The 12,496-nt window shown below is 45.1% G+C and overlaps 2 protein-coding genes across 2 annotated transcripts; one reads left to right on the forward strand and one right to left on the reverse strand.

Moving 5' to 3' along the window:
* Nucleotides 1–676: 676 nt before the first annotated feature.
* On the reverse strand, nt 677–1,709 carry K441DRAFT_683154 (uncharacterized protein; the record flags this gene model as incomplete). The annotated part of the gene is made up of 3 exons (XM_067651663.1): nt 677–708; nt 743–1,006; nt 1,058–1,709. 3 exons carry the CDS (start codon nt 1,707–1,709, stop codon nt 677–679), a joined length of 948 nt encoding a protein of 315 aa, XP_067496203.1.
* Nucleotides 1,710–5,216: 3,507 nt separating this feature from the next.
* K441DRAFT_683156 (uncharacterized protein) lies at nt 5,217–6,331 on the forward strand (the record flags this gene model as incomplete). Its single annotated transcript, XM_067651664.1, has 3 exons — nt 5,217–5,456; nt 5,527–5,871; nt 5,924–6,331. 3 exons carry the CDS (start codon nt 5,217–5,219, stop codon nt 6,329–6,331), a joined length of 993 nt encoding a protein of 330 aa, XP_067496204.1.
* Nucleotides 6,332–12,496: the final 6,165 nt, after the last annotated feature.

Genomic DNA, 12,496 nt, shown 5'->3' on the forward strand with positions numbered 1-12,496 from the left:
TATAAGAACTATAGCGCCAATGCCCAGAGGCTGCATGCGCAGTATTGTACGTAGTATAATACAATGGATAAAATAAAAAAAAAAAAAAAAAAAAGAGATAAATAGGTAATAGAAATAGGTAATGAGATATAGGGCACTAGGCATCAAAGACAGTAGTGAGACAGTAGTTATATGGTGGTAAGGAAGTCCGATTCAGGTCGACAGATTCAAACCAACTCCTGTATCCAAAGGCAAAGGCAGCCAGGTGCAGGCGCACTACCACCGCACCACTCAATCGGGATCTATGTAAAGAAATCGATCGAAGCTTCCAACGATTTCGCAATATATGACCTTGTTAGAGAGAATGTCAAGAGAGAAGTCTAACAGGAATCCTCAGCTTCTGTTACGATTTGCATAATATCATCGGCAAATCCCTCATAGCTTTCCTGTAACAGCCCGGCACAAGTCGCAATCATATCTTTCGTAGCCGCTGAATCCCTGCCAATCAAGCTACCCCAAATTGTCATCCAGTCCGTGCCAATCTTTCTGTTGCCAATGGCCCGCTTGCTCTTCTTTAGAAATGCTACTGCGTCCTGCATATCCTTCATCTGGTAATATCCGTCATGTTCTTTCATCATGTAGCTAATTCGATCCATCTTATTCACAAGCTGAATGGGCCACCAGGCATTGATGATCTTCAGCTTGCTCCCTTGCCAGGCGGCTTCGTTGCTGTATTGAGCAATCGTACGGGACACTTGGTCACTGAAGTAGTTGCCGACCTGATCGTTTATATAGTCTGTTGCAAGGGTGTTCTGGTTTGCAGAGTAAATTCTCTGGACAGCGTCCTGAAAAGCAGTTTTGTGTGTCTCGTCGGTGTCCGGATGGAACATGTAGTCAGCATCACCAGTTTTGCCGCTTGACCCGCGTGAGTTGATCGAGAGGCCTGAGATGCCGCCAAAAATGATGATGGTTATTGGTTGGGTGACTTCTGGATACTGGGCTAGCATGTCGTTGATTTGTGCGAACACTAGCGTAGCGTTAGAAATCAATACTCGACATAAAGGAGAGGCTCTTATACCTCTTTGCCAAGTAGCCCAATTTTGCGCGTATTCGGGACCTGATCGCTTTTTGAATGCCGCCATCAACTCGCCTTTCTTACGTTCTTCACGCTTGCCGTTTCGGCATACCTTTCCTTTGGCCTTAACGGCATCCGACCAATCATTCGCTGCCCCACGATCTATTGCATCCCTGAGGCTCGCTGGTTTGGGAAGAGTGTTAGGTCTAGGCTGAAGCTTCTCGCCCGGCTGTCTGGCGGCGCCAGCAGCGATGTATTTGGGGGGTTCAGGATTGACGATTGGATCGACAGGATCGGCCGCTACGATTTGTCCAGGTTTGACGTCCGCCGGCATGACATTTTCAGGAGTGAGGGGCTTGGGAACAACTGGTGCGGGAACAGCTGGCGGTTCGGGGTTGACTGGCTTGGGATTGGCAGGGTTATTGGGCTTCGGTACGGGAGCTGGAGGTCTGGGAGCGGGCACCGGGGCTCCTCCTGCTGGGGCTCTTTGGAGAACCGGGACGGCGACTCCTCTCTTCGGCTTCTCAATTGCAATGTCTCGAGCGAGAGAGGACGGCGACTCTGCCAGATCAGCTGGAATTGCGCTGGCATATGCTCCAAATCGGCCACCAAAGACCGCAAGCCCTAGGGCTACAGTAGCAATAGAAAACCGCATGATAGAACGGATCAATGTAGAAGTATGATTCGATTGAAATCTTCTGCCAGAGAAGACAAAGAGATGAGATGCTTCAGATCACAGTGAAAGAGACAAAGAAAATGATAATCTAACGAGGAGAGAACAGAGCATTCTTGTTACCCTTCTTAAACACCTTTGGTGATCTAGACAGATCAGAGGTCTGACCTTCTCTGTGATCTCATGACTCCTTATGGGGCTCTTGAACTCCTACAATCCATTAGGATGATGTTGCTACCCAAAAACAACACGGTCTCGAGGTGAAACAGAGCAGAAGTCACTAAGCCTACAATGCATCTTAACGACATCGCCTCCATCGCACTCTCTGCGCATCTAACACTGCCACATCTCCAACAACACAGGATTGGGCCTAAAACTTCAAGAACACATGTAGCGCTATTACTTGAACGTATTCTTGGTCATTTACGCTCGAGAACGCCCGACCCAAACGTTGACGATCATCCATTGGGCCGAAGCTGTCTCCACGCCGCAATTGTATCATAACAACTATTCCGCCACAGAAAGGGCCCCTGGGTTGTGCAACTTGGCATATTTGTCTTCGCCTTTGGAGTCATCCTGACTGCCATCAGGAACAGCCACCTGTGCAAGACTGTCGAAGATCGCTTACGGGCTTATGCTGGGGGCGTAGATAGAGGAACCGATGCATCTCAAGCCCATGAGCTGTTCTTGTAGAGCAAAATCAGGGCCAATGAGTCTCGGCCCTGATACATTATTATCTGGGATTGGCTGTCGTGATATTGATCCAATGGCATTTGTTATACTTTCAAATTTTTACTTAATATTTCGTGGTTATTAAGATTGCTGGGATGCTGAAACGTCCAAATCGCACTAAAAATTGGGGTGGCCACATGCTTGTGCTGGCCACTTGCTAACTAGATGTGAATTGTTGCTACGTGTATGTAAGAGTATATATATTGGATCCCGCCACAGTTGCAATAGATTCGCAAGTACTGCTGTCTTTTTGGCCGTATGGCGATGTGGGGCGGGACACGTTAGAGTGTGAGAGGATCGAGGACTTGGGTTGTATACGAGGTGGTGTTACGTTCATTTTAGGCTAGGCTTTCGCCCCATTCGGCTAAAAGCGGCAGGCTTGCAGTAGTTTGCGCTCTGAAACGCCACAATCCATGCTTAGATCTCGTACGACAAGCGGCCCAGCCTGCGAGAGTAAGAGCCGCACAGCCTCGTTTTAAGGCGTGTGAGTCTTATACTTATTCTGGCAGCGGCGCAATTTATTGTGATTTCCAGACAACATGTACCATGGAGGAGGGTAGTGGTAAGAACACGTCGCGAAGCTCCATCCTTGTCGAACAGCCTCTTTGCCTCCCAATAGAGGCAGACTCCACGATCCACTAATTTCTGGCTAGATTTTTGTATAGTCGAATTGGGAAGCATCAAATTACAAAGTGTCAAGTCTAGAGAGGGTATAAGAATGTCAGCGTTTTCCGCCATCCCAGTCTCATCATCAAGTAAACACAACAGCCTTCTATCCAAACCACAATCCAGTAGTTCCTTTAACTTTACTTCCATCTATCACCTCTTATCAATCTCTCATCTTTTAAAACCACAAAGCCCACAATGCAATTCCTCTCCGCTATTCTGCTTGGTGCAGCTAGCCTGGCTGCTGCCGCACCCGTCTCAGACGCGGAGCAGAACACTGCTGCCATATTGGACAAGCGCATTAAAGACACGAGCAACTGCGGCCTCGACATGTACCAGACCGCCACGGAAGCGCGCGTTGCGAACATCATCGACGACTTCACCAGCGAATGCCACGACGGCACCGATGAATGCAAAACGACGACATTTGTGGGCAAACCTGGCGAGCAAGGCAAAGTGATCGCCTGCATCGGCCATACAGGCGTCTTCCTGAGCCTCGATAATGATCCAACTGGCAGTCATTTCAACGTCCCCTTCAACGCTGGCGACTTGGGCGAGCAGATAAAGGACACGTACTATGACTGCTATGGGAAAGACCCTAATTCGGGAGCCGGAGACAAATCGTATATCAGGGCCTTCCAGTACTGGGGCCAGGGTTACAACCTACTCATTGCGGGTAACGAGGACTGCGGGGCGAATGGTTTCTAGGAACTTTCGTGACGCGTAAGAAACGCGTAAGTCGGTGGAAGGACCCTCACCAGACTTCCGGGGGTTTCGAACATAGGAGCGTCGGGCGTTGAGTATTGGAGTTTTTCTTGAGTTTAGCATGGTTGTTCACTGAAGGGTTCTTGAATTTGGCCTGGCTGCTTCTTTGAGTGTTTTTCTCTTTTGTACAATAGAGCTTTGAAGTCGTTAGTGCAATGGAATTCTATTACTGAAAACTACTTTAGCCTTTCATTTGTTTTCTAATGTATCTTTCCGTCCCTGAGACTATTCGAATGTATTCACGCCGTAGGGTCTGGGCCTAGACAAACCTGGGCAGTTAAGCTACAAATGCGTAATGGTGAAAATACAACGACTATGATCGAGCTCAGACAGTTGTCTAATATCGTTCAATCACCAAGAATTATTGTGATGAGCAGAATTTGATTTCCAGAATTGAAGACCAGTCATACGTTTTGCGCAGAGTCGGGAGGGACTCAACCAAGGTCGATGACGATGTCGTCGGCGAAAGTTCGTCGGACTCGCGGGACAAATCTAGAAACCAAAGGAGCTTAGACTTGCCTAGGACGCCTTATTGGGAAGGTTGAAGGTTCCAAGGTTAGAAGTCCCAGCCGAACACGCCGGACTGGGACCCTTGTCGCCAAGAGCACAACTACGGACGTATTTAGCAATCTCCCACGTAGTGTTTCGCCCGAAACCAACGAAACAGGTGGAGGGCGTGTTTTGACGACGGAACGTTGCGAAAGAATTTTCGGCCGTTATCAGAAGGATCGGAGTGTATTATTAAGACTAAGCGGCAAGGCACTGGGCGTCTTCTCGTCTCATCCTTCCAAACGGCGCTTACCTGAACTATAAAACTGGTACACATGATCCGAAGCTCTTGCTTCGACCTAATTCCTTCTGTACCTAAGCCACGTTACTACTGCTTGCGTCAACGTGGATAAAGGAGGGCTGAAGGACGGATGAAGGAACCTCGGGATGATGGAGGCAGTCACATGCTCCCAGAATAACCACTTCACCCACCGGTCCCAGTCGAAGGAAGTCACCCATTTACTCCATCATTCCTCCTGTGCTCTATTCGTGATGAAACCAGATATGCAATTTCCATTTTCATCAGAATCACAGCCTTCAGTATGGAATTAACACCTGGCCGTAGACGAACAGTGGCAATAGCTCTGGGAAAATAAAAGAGGCTCGGATCTCCTCCCAATCTACTCGCACCATCTTCAGCAAGTTCTATCTCTTCGACACTCGGTTCAAAGCTTCTCCCGCTCTTTATCACGCTACCTTCGCTCTAAGACTTCCCCCAAATTTCCTTCTATTTTTCCTTCTATCCCTAAAATAACCTGCGCTTCTGTTCTTCTCAAGATGCTGAGCACACCCATCTCTCCAGCATTGGCTGCTGCTCTCTTGATATCCCTGGTTCCTAAAGCATTCGCGGGCAAGGTTGTTCCGTGTGCAGTAGGCTCCGGCAATGACAATGGTTGCTCGTACTGTGAAGACGACAAGGGCATCAACGTGACACCTTGGTCCTCGGCCACAGCAGAATCCCACTTTGATATGCCCAATGCTGCATCTAAAACCGGCGGTGGTTATGATGTGTGGTGGGTGAGTAGCGCTTCTACCTTAAACTCTTACATTCACCCCTAAGATCAAAAGCTAAACCCAATTGCAACAGAACATCCAACAGCCAGATCCGGGCTGTCGCATCATCATCACCGAGCCGTACAGCACCGATAAGGGGAGCACCGACTCGCGGCTCTCGGGTAATGTCATCCTATCCGCGGGCTATGGCGGATGCTATTTTGCGCATGTCGGCTCCCGCAGTGTCGCTGCTGGATTCTGCTGCGGCTCGGGCGACTGTGGGGCTGCGGGCGCCGCTCCACACAAGAAGAAGCGCGAGTTGCTGCCGAGCAGAATCATGCGTGGCCTTCCAAGCGACACCAGCGACCTAGAGGTGCGAAGTTGGAGAAACCCAAATCCGGAAGACCCTAAACCTGCGCCACCACCGCCTGCCGTTCAAGTAAGACAACTTTAGCCTCTCACGGGGCTCCTTGCTAACACTCGTGATTCAGTGCTCCGCGCCCACGTCCGATGGCGACACCTACACCAAGGCCGGGCCGCAGCAGATCGACGGTCAGTCGCTCAACTGCAACGGCGGCGAGTCGTGTGCCATGTCGCCGGATATGTCGGTTTCCGCCTCTACCTCACTTATGAACGAAGAGTCCACCACCCATACCGACAGCCAGGGCTTCTCCTATAGCATGACAGCCGGGTTCATGTTCATTGGCCCGACAGCGACCGTTACGGTCGGCTATAACATGGACTGGTCTAATGCAGTGACGGAAGCTGCGTCGACGACGAGCACGCACACGGTCACTAAATCTCTTACGCTGAGCATCGGTCTCGTACCTGGCGCCAACTTCAACCGTGAGTCTGACACCTTTCTCTACATTGCGGATCGACCTGCTAACGATGTTTGATAGTCTGGTTCACACCAACGCTCAGGTGCCAGTCATTCAAGATTACCTGCAACGGCGTAGATCAAAAGATCGAGAAGTGCACCCCTGTGCTTGACGGCAATGGCAACCCGACCGGAGACCACGGTGTCATGACTGTCGCCTAGAGGGACATGGTGTAGTCTGTGTCGGAGAGGATAATCATGTTGGCGATGCGGGCTGGCGCGGCGCAATGGAGTCTCTACTTTTTTGTTTTCCTGTCTTTTTGATTTGAGCAATATCCCATGCGCCGTTGAGGCGTACACTAAAAGAGGCCCGTGCGCGAACACCGAAACATCCTCCAAGGATGTGAGGGGACTTTGTAGACAGGGGGCTATAAGGACACGATTGTGGAACAGGATAGATTGGTAAGAGAGACAAATCCTTAAGGAGGTAAGGCCTCTGGGATCGTGGAGACTATATACTACGGGCACGTGCCTCCGGCACGTAACCGGCAACCATCCGAGGGGCATCCGGGGGTTATCCTAAGGGCAACCTAAGGTATCGGAGGTCCGGGTTAGGCTTGGCATAACCTTAGGTTACGTATGACCCCCTAAGGTCCGCGACATATCGTCCAAATATTACCCCCCCCTTTTAGTAGTGGCCCCTACTTTTTGGACGCGTTTTTGAGGCCTAGGTTAGTACTAGGTTAGTATAGAGGACCTTATCGCGCGCCTTTAACCTCATCATCGCCTCAACAATCCATTTTTTGACCCTCTTCCTATTCTTATGCCCGCGCTAGCTCCTAGCTCGCGCGGGGCTTCTAGTTTTATATAGAACGGCCTACTATAATTCTAATTCTATAATATAGAGCTCTCTTCTTCTCCTCCTCTATTAATATTTACNCGTTNAGTNGCTTTATTTACCTATACCCGCGCTATACTTACGCGTCTTCCCCCTAACCTCTTACGGAGATAGAGTCTTTTAAGAATCTTCTTACCCTATAGTCTACTTTATAGTTAAAGGAAGCCCCCCTAGCCTCCTCCTCCCCTTCTTTTTATAGCCTTTAGAACGAATTTAAGGCCCAGACGGCACGGCTATACGATATTTATAAGGCTTAGCACTTAAAGAATACTATAAGGGCGTACGAGCTAAAGCAGAAAAAGTGGGAAGACTAGTATGTAAGATTAAAAGGTAATACGGATAGCGCCTAGGTAACAGAAGATAAGCTTTACCTATTTTTAGAGCAGTAAGTTATTAACTAAGAATTACGGGCTACTAGCTATTAAAAACGGAAGTTAAAATAGAAAGAGATATAAAAAGATAGTAAGTAGGTAAAGAAGAGGCAGAAGATAGTTAAGTAGGTAGGGCAGCTAGAGGGGAAGTTAGCTATAGGGGCAGCCGTAGGGGTAGCTATAGGCATAAAAGAGGAAGCTATAAAGGAGGAAGGGGAGATATAGGACGAGGAGGCCCTAAATGCCCTATTTAACGAGATAGTCCAATACTTAGTTATAAATAGCTACGTCTTTGCTATTACTAAGCTTTACGCGTAGTAGTTAAAAGGTAAGACCTTACAGCCGCTATAGGGGGCAAAGCTCTCGGTAGTACTAGATAGCGTCTACTATAATAAGGACCGGATTTAACGCGTTAACTTTATTAATTAAGGCCTATTTATAATTACTAGCGGCTATAACATTAAAGGGCTTAAAAAGGTAATTACTTAGTGCTAGGAGACGGGCTCTAAGATACTAGGTTTAGTTAAGTCTTACCTTTAAACTACAGCTAAGTATTTATTAGGTTTATATATACCCTACCCAGTTTATATAGCTACTATTTTCTAACCCGTTCCTTAGGCCATACTACTATTACCTATAGTAAAAGTAAACGAGACGTTTAGCTTACTAACCTTATTTTTATTAAACTAGAGAATAAAGGGCCTAAACTAGATAAGTTAGCGCTATATATAATTATATCAATAACACAAGGGAAGTAGAATTAGCACGGCAAGGTTAAGTATATAGGCTATATACAAAACGCTAACCCTATCCTCTACCCCCTCTCTATAGTAGCCTTTTACTTCTTTAACCACTAGGGTAAAGATAGCGCTAAAAGCTTCCCATCCTTTTAGCAGCTAGAGGACTACTATAACCTATACGTCTTCCCTAGTAGTATTAAAGTACCGTAACGGCCGCTAAGCTATTATACACAGTTTAAATAGAATAAAAAGATATTCTAAGGGGTAGGAATTTACTTAAAGGAGAAGACCTATAGCGCCTATAAGCAGAGCATCCGGCATACTAAGCTTAGCGGCGTTAAGGAGACCTAAATTAGACGGGCCAGACGCTAAAATATAGACGCGATAACGGGAGCCTACCTTAGCTACCTACCCCATGCGTTTATGCGGTCAATTACCGGCTTCCTAAAGGAAGGAAAGGGCTACTTTCTCCCCCACGCACGGGAGGTGCCGGGGAAGGCCCTTTATTTAAAGATATGGCCTAGGACTAACGTCTAGCTAAAATATATAGAGGCCTACTATCTAGGTAAGGCCGATAATAAGGTTATATAGCTTAACCTTATAGGCTTAAAATTTTTACGCCTCCTTTATACGTTTAGGGTAATCCTATTATAGGACTTAGTAATCCTACGCAAGTAGTTCCTACTCCACCCCCTATAAAAGGACCCCCTTTTTAGCTATAAGGAGTACTAGAGGTTTACCATACAGGTAAAAAGCTCGCTAGCTAATATAGTTACGCTAGATAAGCTAATAATGCGGAAATACTAGCCTACCTATAAGGCCGTAGCTAAGCTAAGATATAAGGCTGCAATCTCTAAGATAAAGGGGGTTTAATTACGCGTATAGACGATCTTAGAACGCCTTAGCGAAATAGAAAGGTTATTAGCATTATTTATACCTATATAGATCTAGTAAGGGAAGACGGGTATCTAGATAGGGCCTATAAAGTCCATATATCTACCTTTAGGCGAGCCCGTGCTGTCTACTATAATATCTACTATATCTACGCCGCCTACTCGGCTGTCTACAATATCTATACTGCCCGCTTAGCCGCCGTCTATAATATCTATACTACCCGCTTAGCTGCCATCTACAATATTTACACTATCCGCTCAGCCGTTTATAATATCTACACCATCTACTTAGCCGTCTATAATATCCACACCACCCGCTTAGCTGTCTACTATATCCGTATTGCCCCTACTAGCGCAGGCACAAGCTAATACTTAACTATCTCTCCTATTTATTTTTAACCTATAGGCGCCGCTAAGGAAATATAAAATACTTTAAGGCAGTAATTTAGTCTTCCAGCTCTAAACTAAGTAGACTTTAGGGCTAGTAGGTAGGCCGTTAATTAAAGCTCTTAATTACTGCTAGGGGGCACGCTAGTAAGTTAACGGCAAGGCTATATTTTATAGCCGTCGCCGTAAGATAATTAAGAATATAAGACGGCGCGTAGAAGATGGTACAGTAAGAGATAAGAGATAGGCTATTAACCAGCTAGAACAGCTACAAGGTCAGCGTTCTTTAGATTAGCTTTATAAAAATATCTAAATAGTTATTTTACTATAGTAACTAAGACGCCTTAATATATAACTATACTATAGTAACTAAGACGCCTCTATATATAATTACACTATAGTAACCAAAACGCCTTAATATACAACTATACTGTAGTAACTAAGACATCTTAATATAGGACTATACTAGTAACCGAGACGTCTTAATATAGGACTGTACTACAGTAACCGAGACGCCTTAATATATAACTACACTATAGTGACCGAAACGCCTTAATATAGGACTGCACTATATTAACTAAGACGCCTTAATATAGGACTATACTATAGTAACTAAGATATTTTAATATAGGACTATACTATAGCAACTAAGACACCTTAATATAGGAATAAAGCCCATTTAGGTGTTATAAATTCAAAGCAATATTACGCGACCGTCCAGAAGTACCAATCTAACACAAATTATATACCTTTTCGCCTAAAATCGCGTGCGAAAGTACTTAGGGGCGGTCGCTACGCGACCTCATATAGGGTTCGGGCGCGTTATTAGCAGGGGTAGCCCTAACCTTATATTAACCCGGGTTATAACCGCGCTAAATTAGCCCCCCCAATATATAATAGGTATTAGAGGTCCGGGTTAGGCTTAGCATAACCTTAGGTTACGTATAACCCCCTAAGGTCCGCGATATATCGTCCAAATATTACCCCCCCCTTTTAGTAGTGGCCCCTACTTTTTAGACGCGTTTTTAAGGCCTAGGTTAGTACTAGGTTAGTATAAAGGACCTTATCGCGCGCCTTTAACCTTATCATCACCTCAATAATCCATTTTTTAACCCTTTTCCTATTTTTATACCCGCGCTAGCTCCTAGCTTACGCAAGGCTTCTAGTTTTATATAAAACGGCCTACTATAATTCTGATTCTATAATATAGAGCTCTCTTCTTCTCCTCCTCTATTAATATTTACGCGTTTAGTAGCTTTATTTACCTATACCCACGCTATACTTACGCGTCTTCCCCCTAACCTCTTATAGAGATAAAGTCTTTTAAGAATCTTCTTACCCTATAGTCTACTTTATAGTTAAAAAAAGCCCCCCTAGCCTCCTCCTCCCCTTTCTCCTATAGCCTCTAAAACGAATTTAAGGCCCAGACGGCACGGCTATATAATATTTATAAGGCCTAGCACTTAAAGAATACTATAAAGGCGTACAAGCTAAAGTAAAAAAAGTGGGAAGACTAGTATATAAAATTAAAAGGTAATACGGACAGCGCCTAGGTAACAGAAGATAAGCTTTACCTATTTTTAGAGTAGTAAGTTGTTAACTAAGAATTACGGGCTACTAGCTATTAAAAACGGAAGTTAAAATAGAAAAAGATATAAAAAGATAGCGAGCGGGTAAAGAAGAGGCAGAAGATGGTTAAGTAGGTAGGGTAGCTAGAGGGGAAGTTAGCTATAGGGGCAGCCGTAGGGGCAGCCGTAGGCATAAGAGAGGAAGCTATAAAGGAGGAAGGGGAGATATAGGACAAGGAGGCCCTAAACGCCCTATTTAACGAGATAGTCCAATACTTAGTTATAAATAGCTACGTCTCCGCTATTACTAAGCTTTACGCGTAATAGTTAAAAGATAAGACCTTACAGCCGCTATAGGGGGCAAAGCTCTTAGTAGTACTAGATAGCGTCTACTATAATAAGGACCGGATTTAACGCGTTAACTTTATTAATTAAGGTTTATTTATAATTACTAGCGGCTATAACATTAAAGGGCTTAAAAAGGTAATTACTTAGTGCTAGGAGACGGGCTCTAAGATGCTAGGTTTAGTTAAGTCTTACCTTTAAACTACAGCTAAGTATTTATTAGGTTTATATATACCCTACCCAGTTTATATAGCTACTATTTTCTAACCCGTTCCTTAGGCCATACTACTATTACCCATAGTAAAAGTAGATAAGATATTTAGCTTACTAACCTTATTTTTATTAAACTAGAGAATAAAGGGCCTAAACTAAACAAGTTAGCGCTATATATAATTATATCAATAACATAAGGGAAGTAGAATTAGCACGGTAAGGTTAAGTATATAGGCTATATACAGAACGCTAACCCTATCCTCTACCCCCTCTCTATAGTAGCCTTCTACTTCTTTAACCGCTAGGGTAAAGATGGCGCTAAAAGCTTCCCATCCTTTTAGCAGCTAGAGGACTACTATAACCTATATATCTTCCCTAGCAGTATTAAAGTACCGCAACGGCCGCTAAGCTATTATACACAGTTTAAATAGAATAAAAAGATATTCTAGGGGGTAGGAATTTACTTAAAGGAGAAGACCTATAGCGCCTATAAGCAGAGCATCCGGCATACTAAGCTTAGCGGCGTTAAGGAGACCTAAATTAGACGGGCCAGACGCTAAAATATAGACGCAATAACGGGAGCCTACCTTAGCTACCTACCCTATACGTTTATACGGTCAATTACCGGCTTCCTAAAAAAAGGAAAGGGCTACTTTCTCCCCTACGCACAGGAGGTGCCAAAAAAGGCCCTCTATTTAAAGATATAGCCTAAGACTAACGTCTAGCTAAAACGCATAGAGGCCTACTACCTAGGTAGGGCTAATAATAAGGTTATATAGCTTAACCTTACGGGCTTAAGATTTTTACGCCTCCTTTACGCGTTTAGGGT

Source organism: Cenococcum geophilum (assembly GCF_001692895.1).
Source record: "Cenococcum geophilum 1.58 unplaced genomic scaffold K441scaffold_113, whole genome shotgun sequence".
Classification (NCBI taxonomy): Eukaryota; Fungi; Ascomycota; class Dothideomycetes; order Gloniales; family Gloniaceae; genus Cenococcum; species Cenococcum geophilum.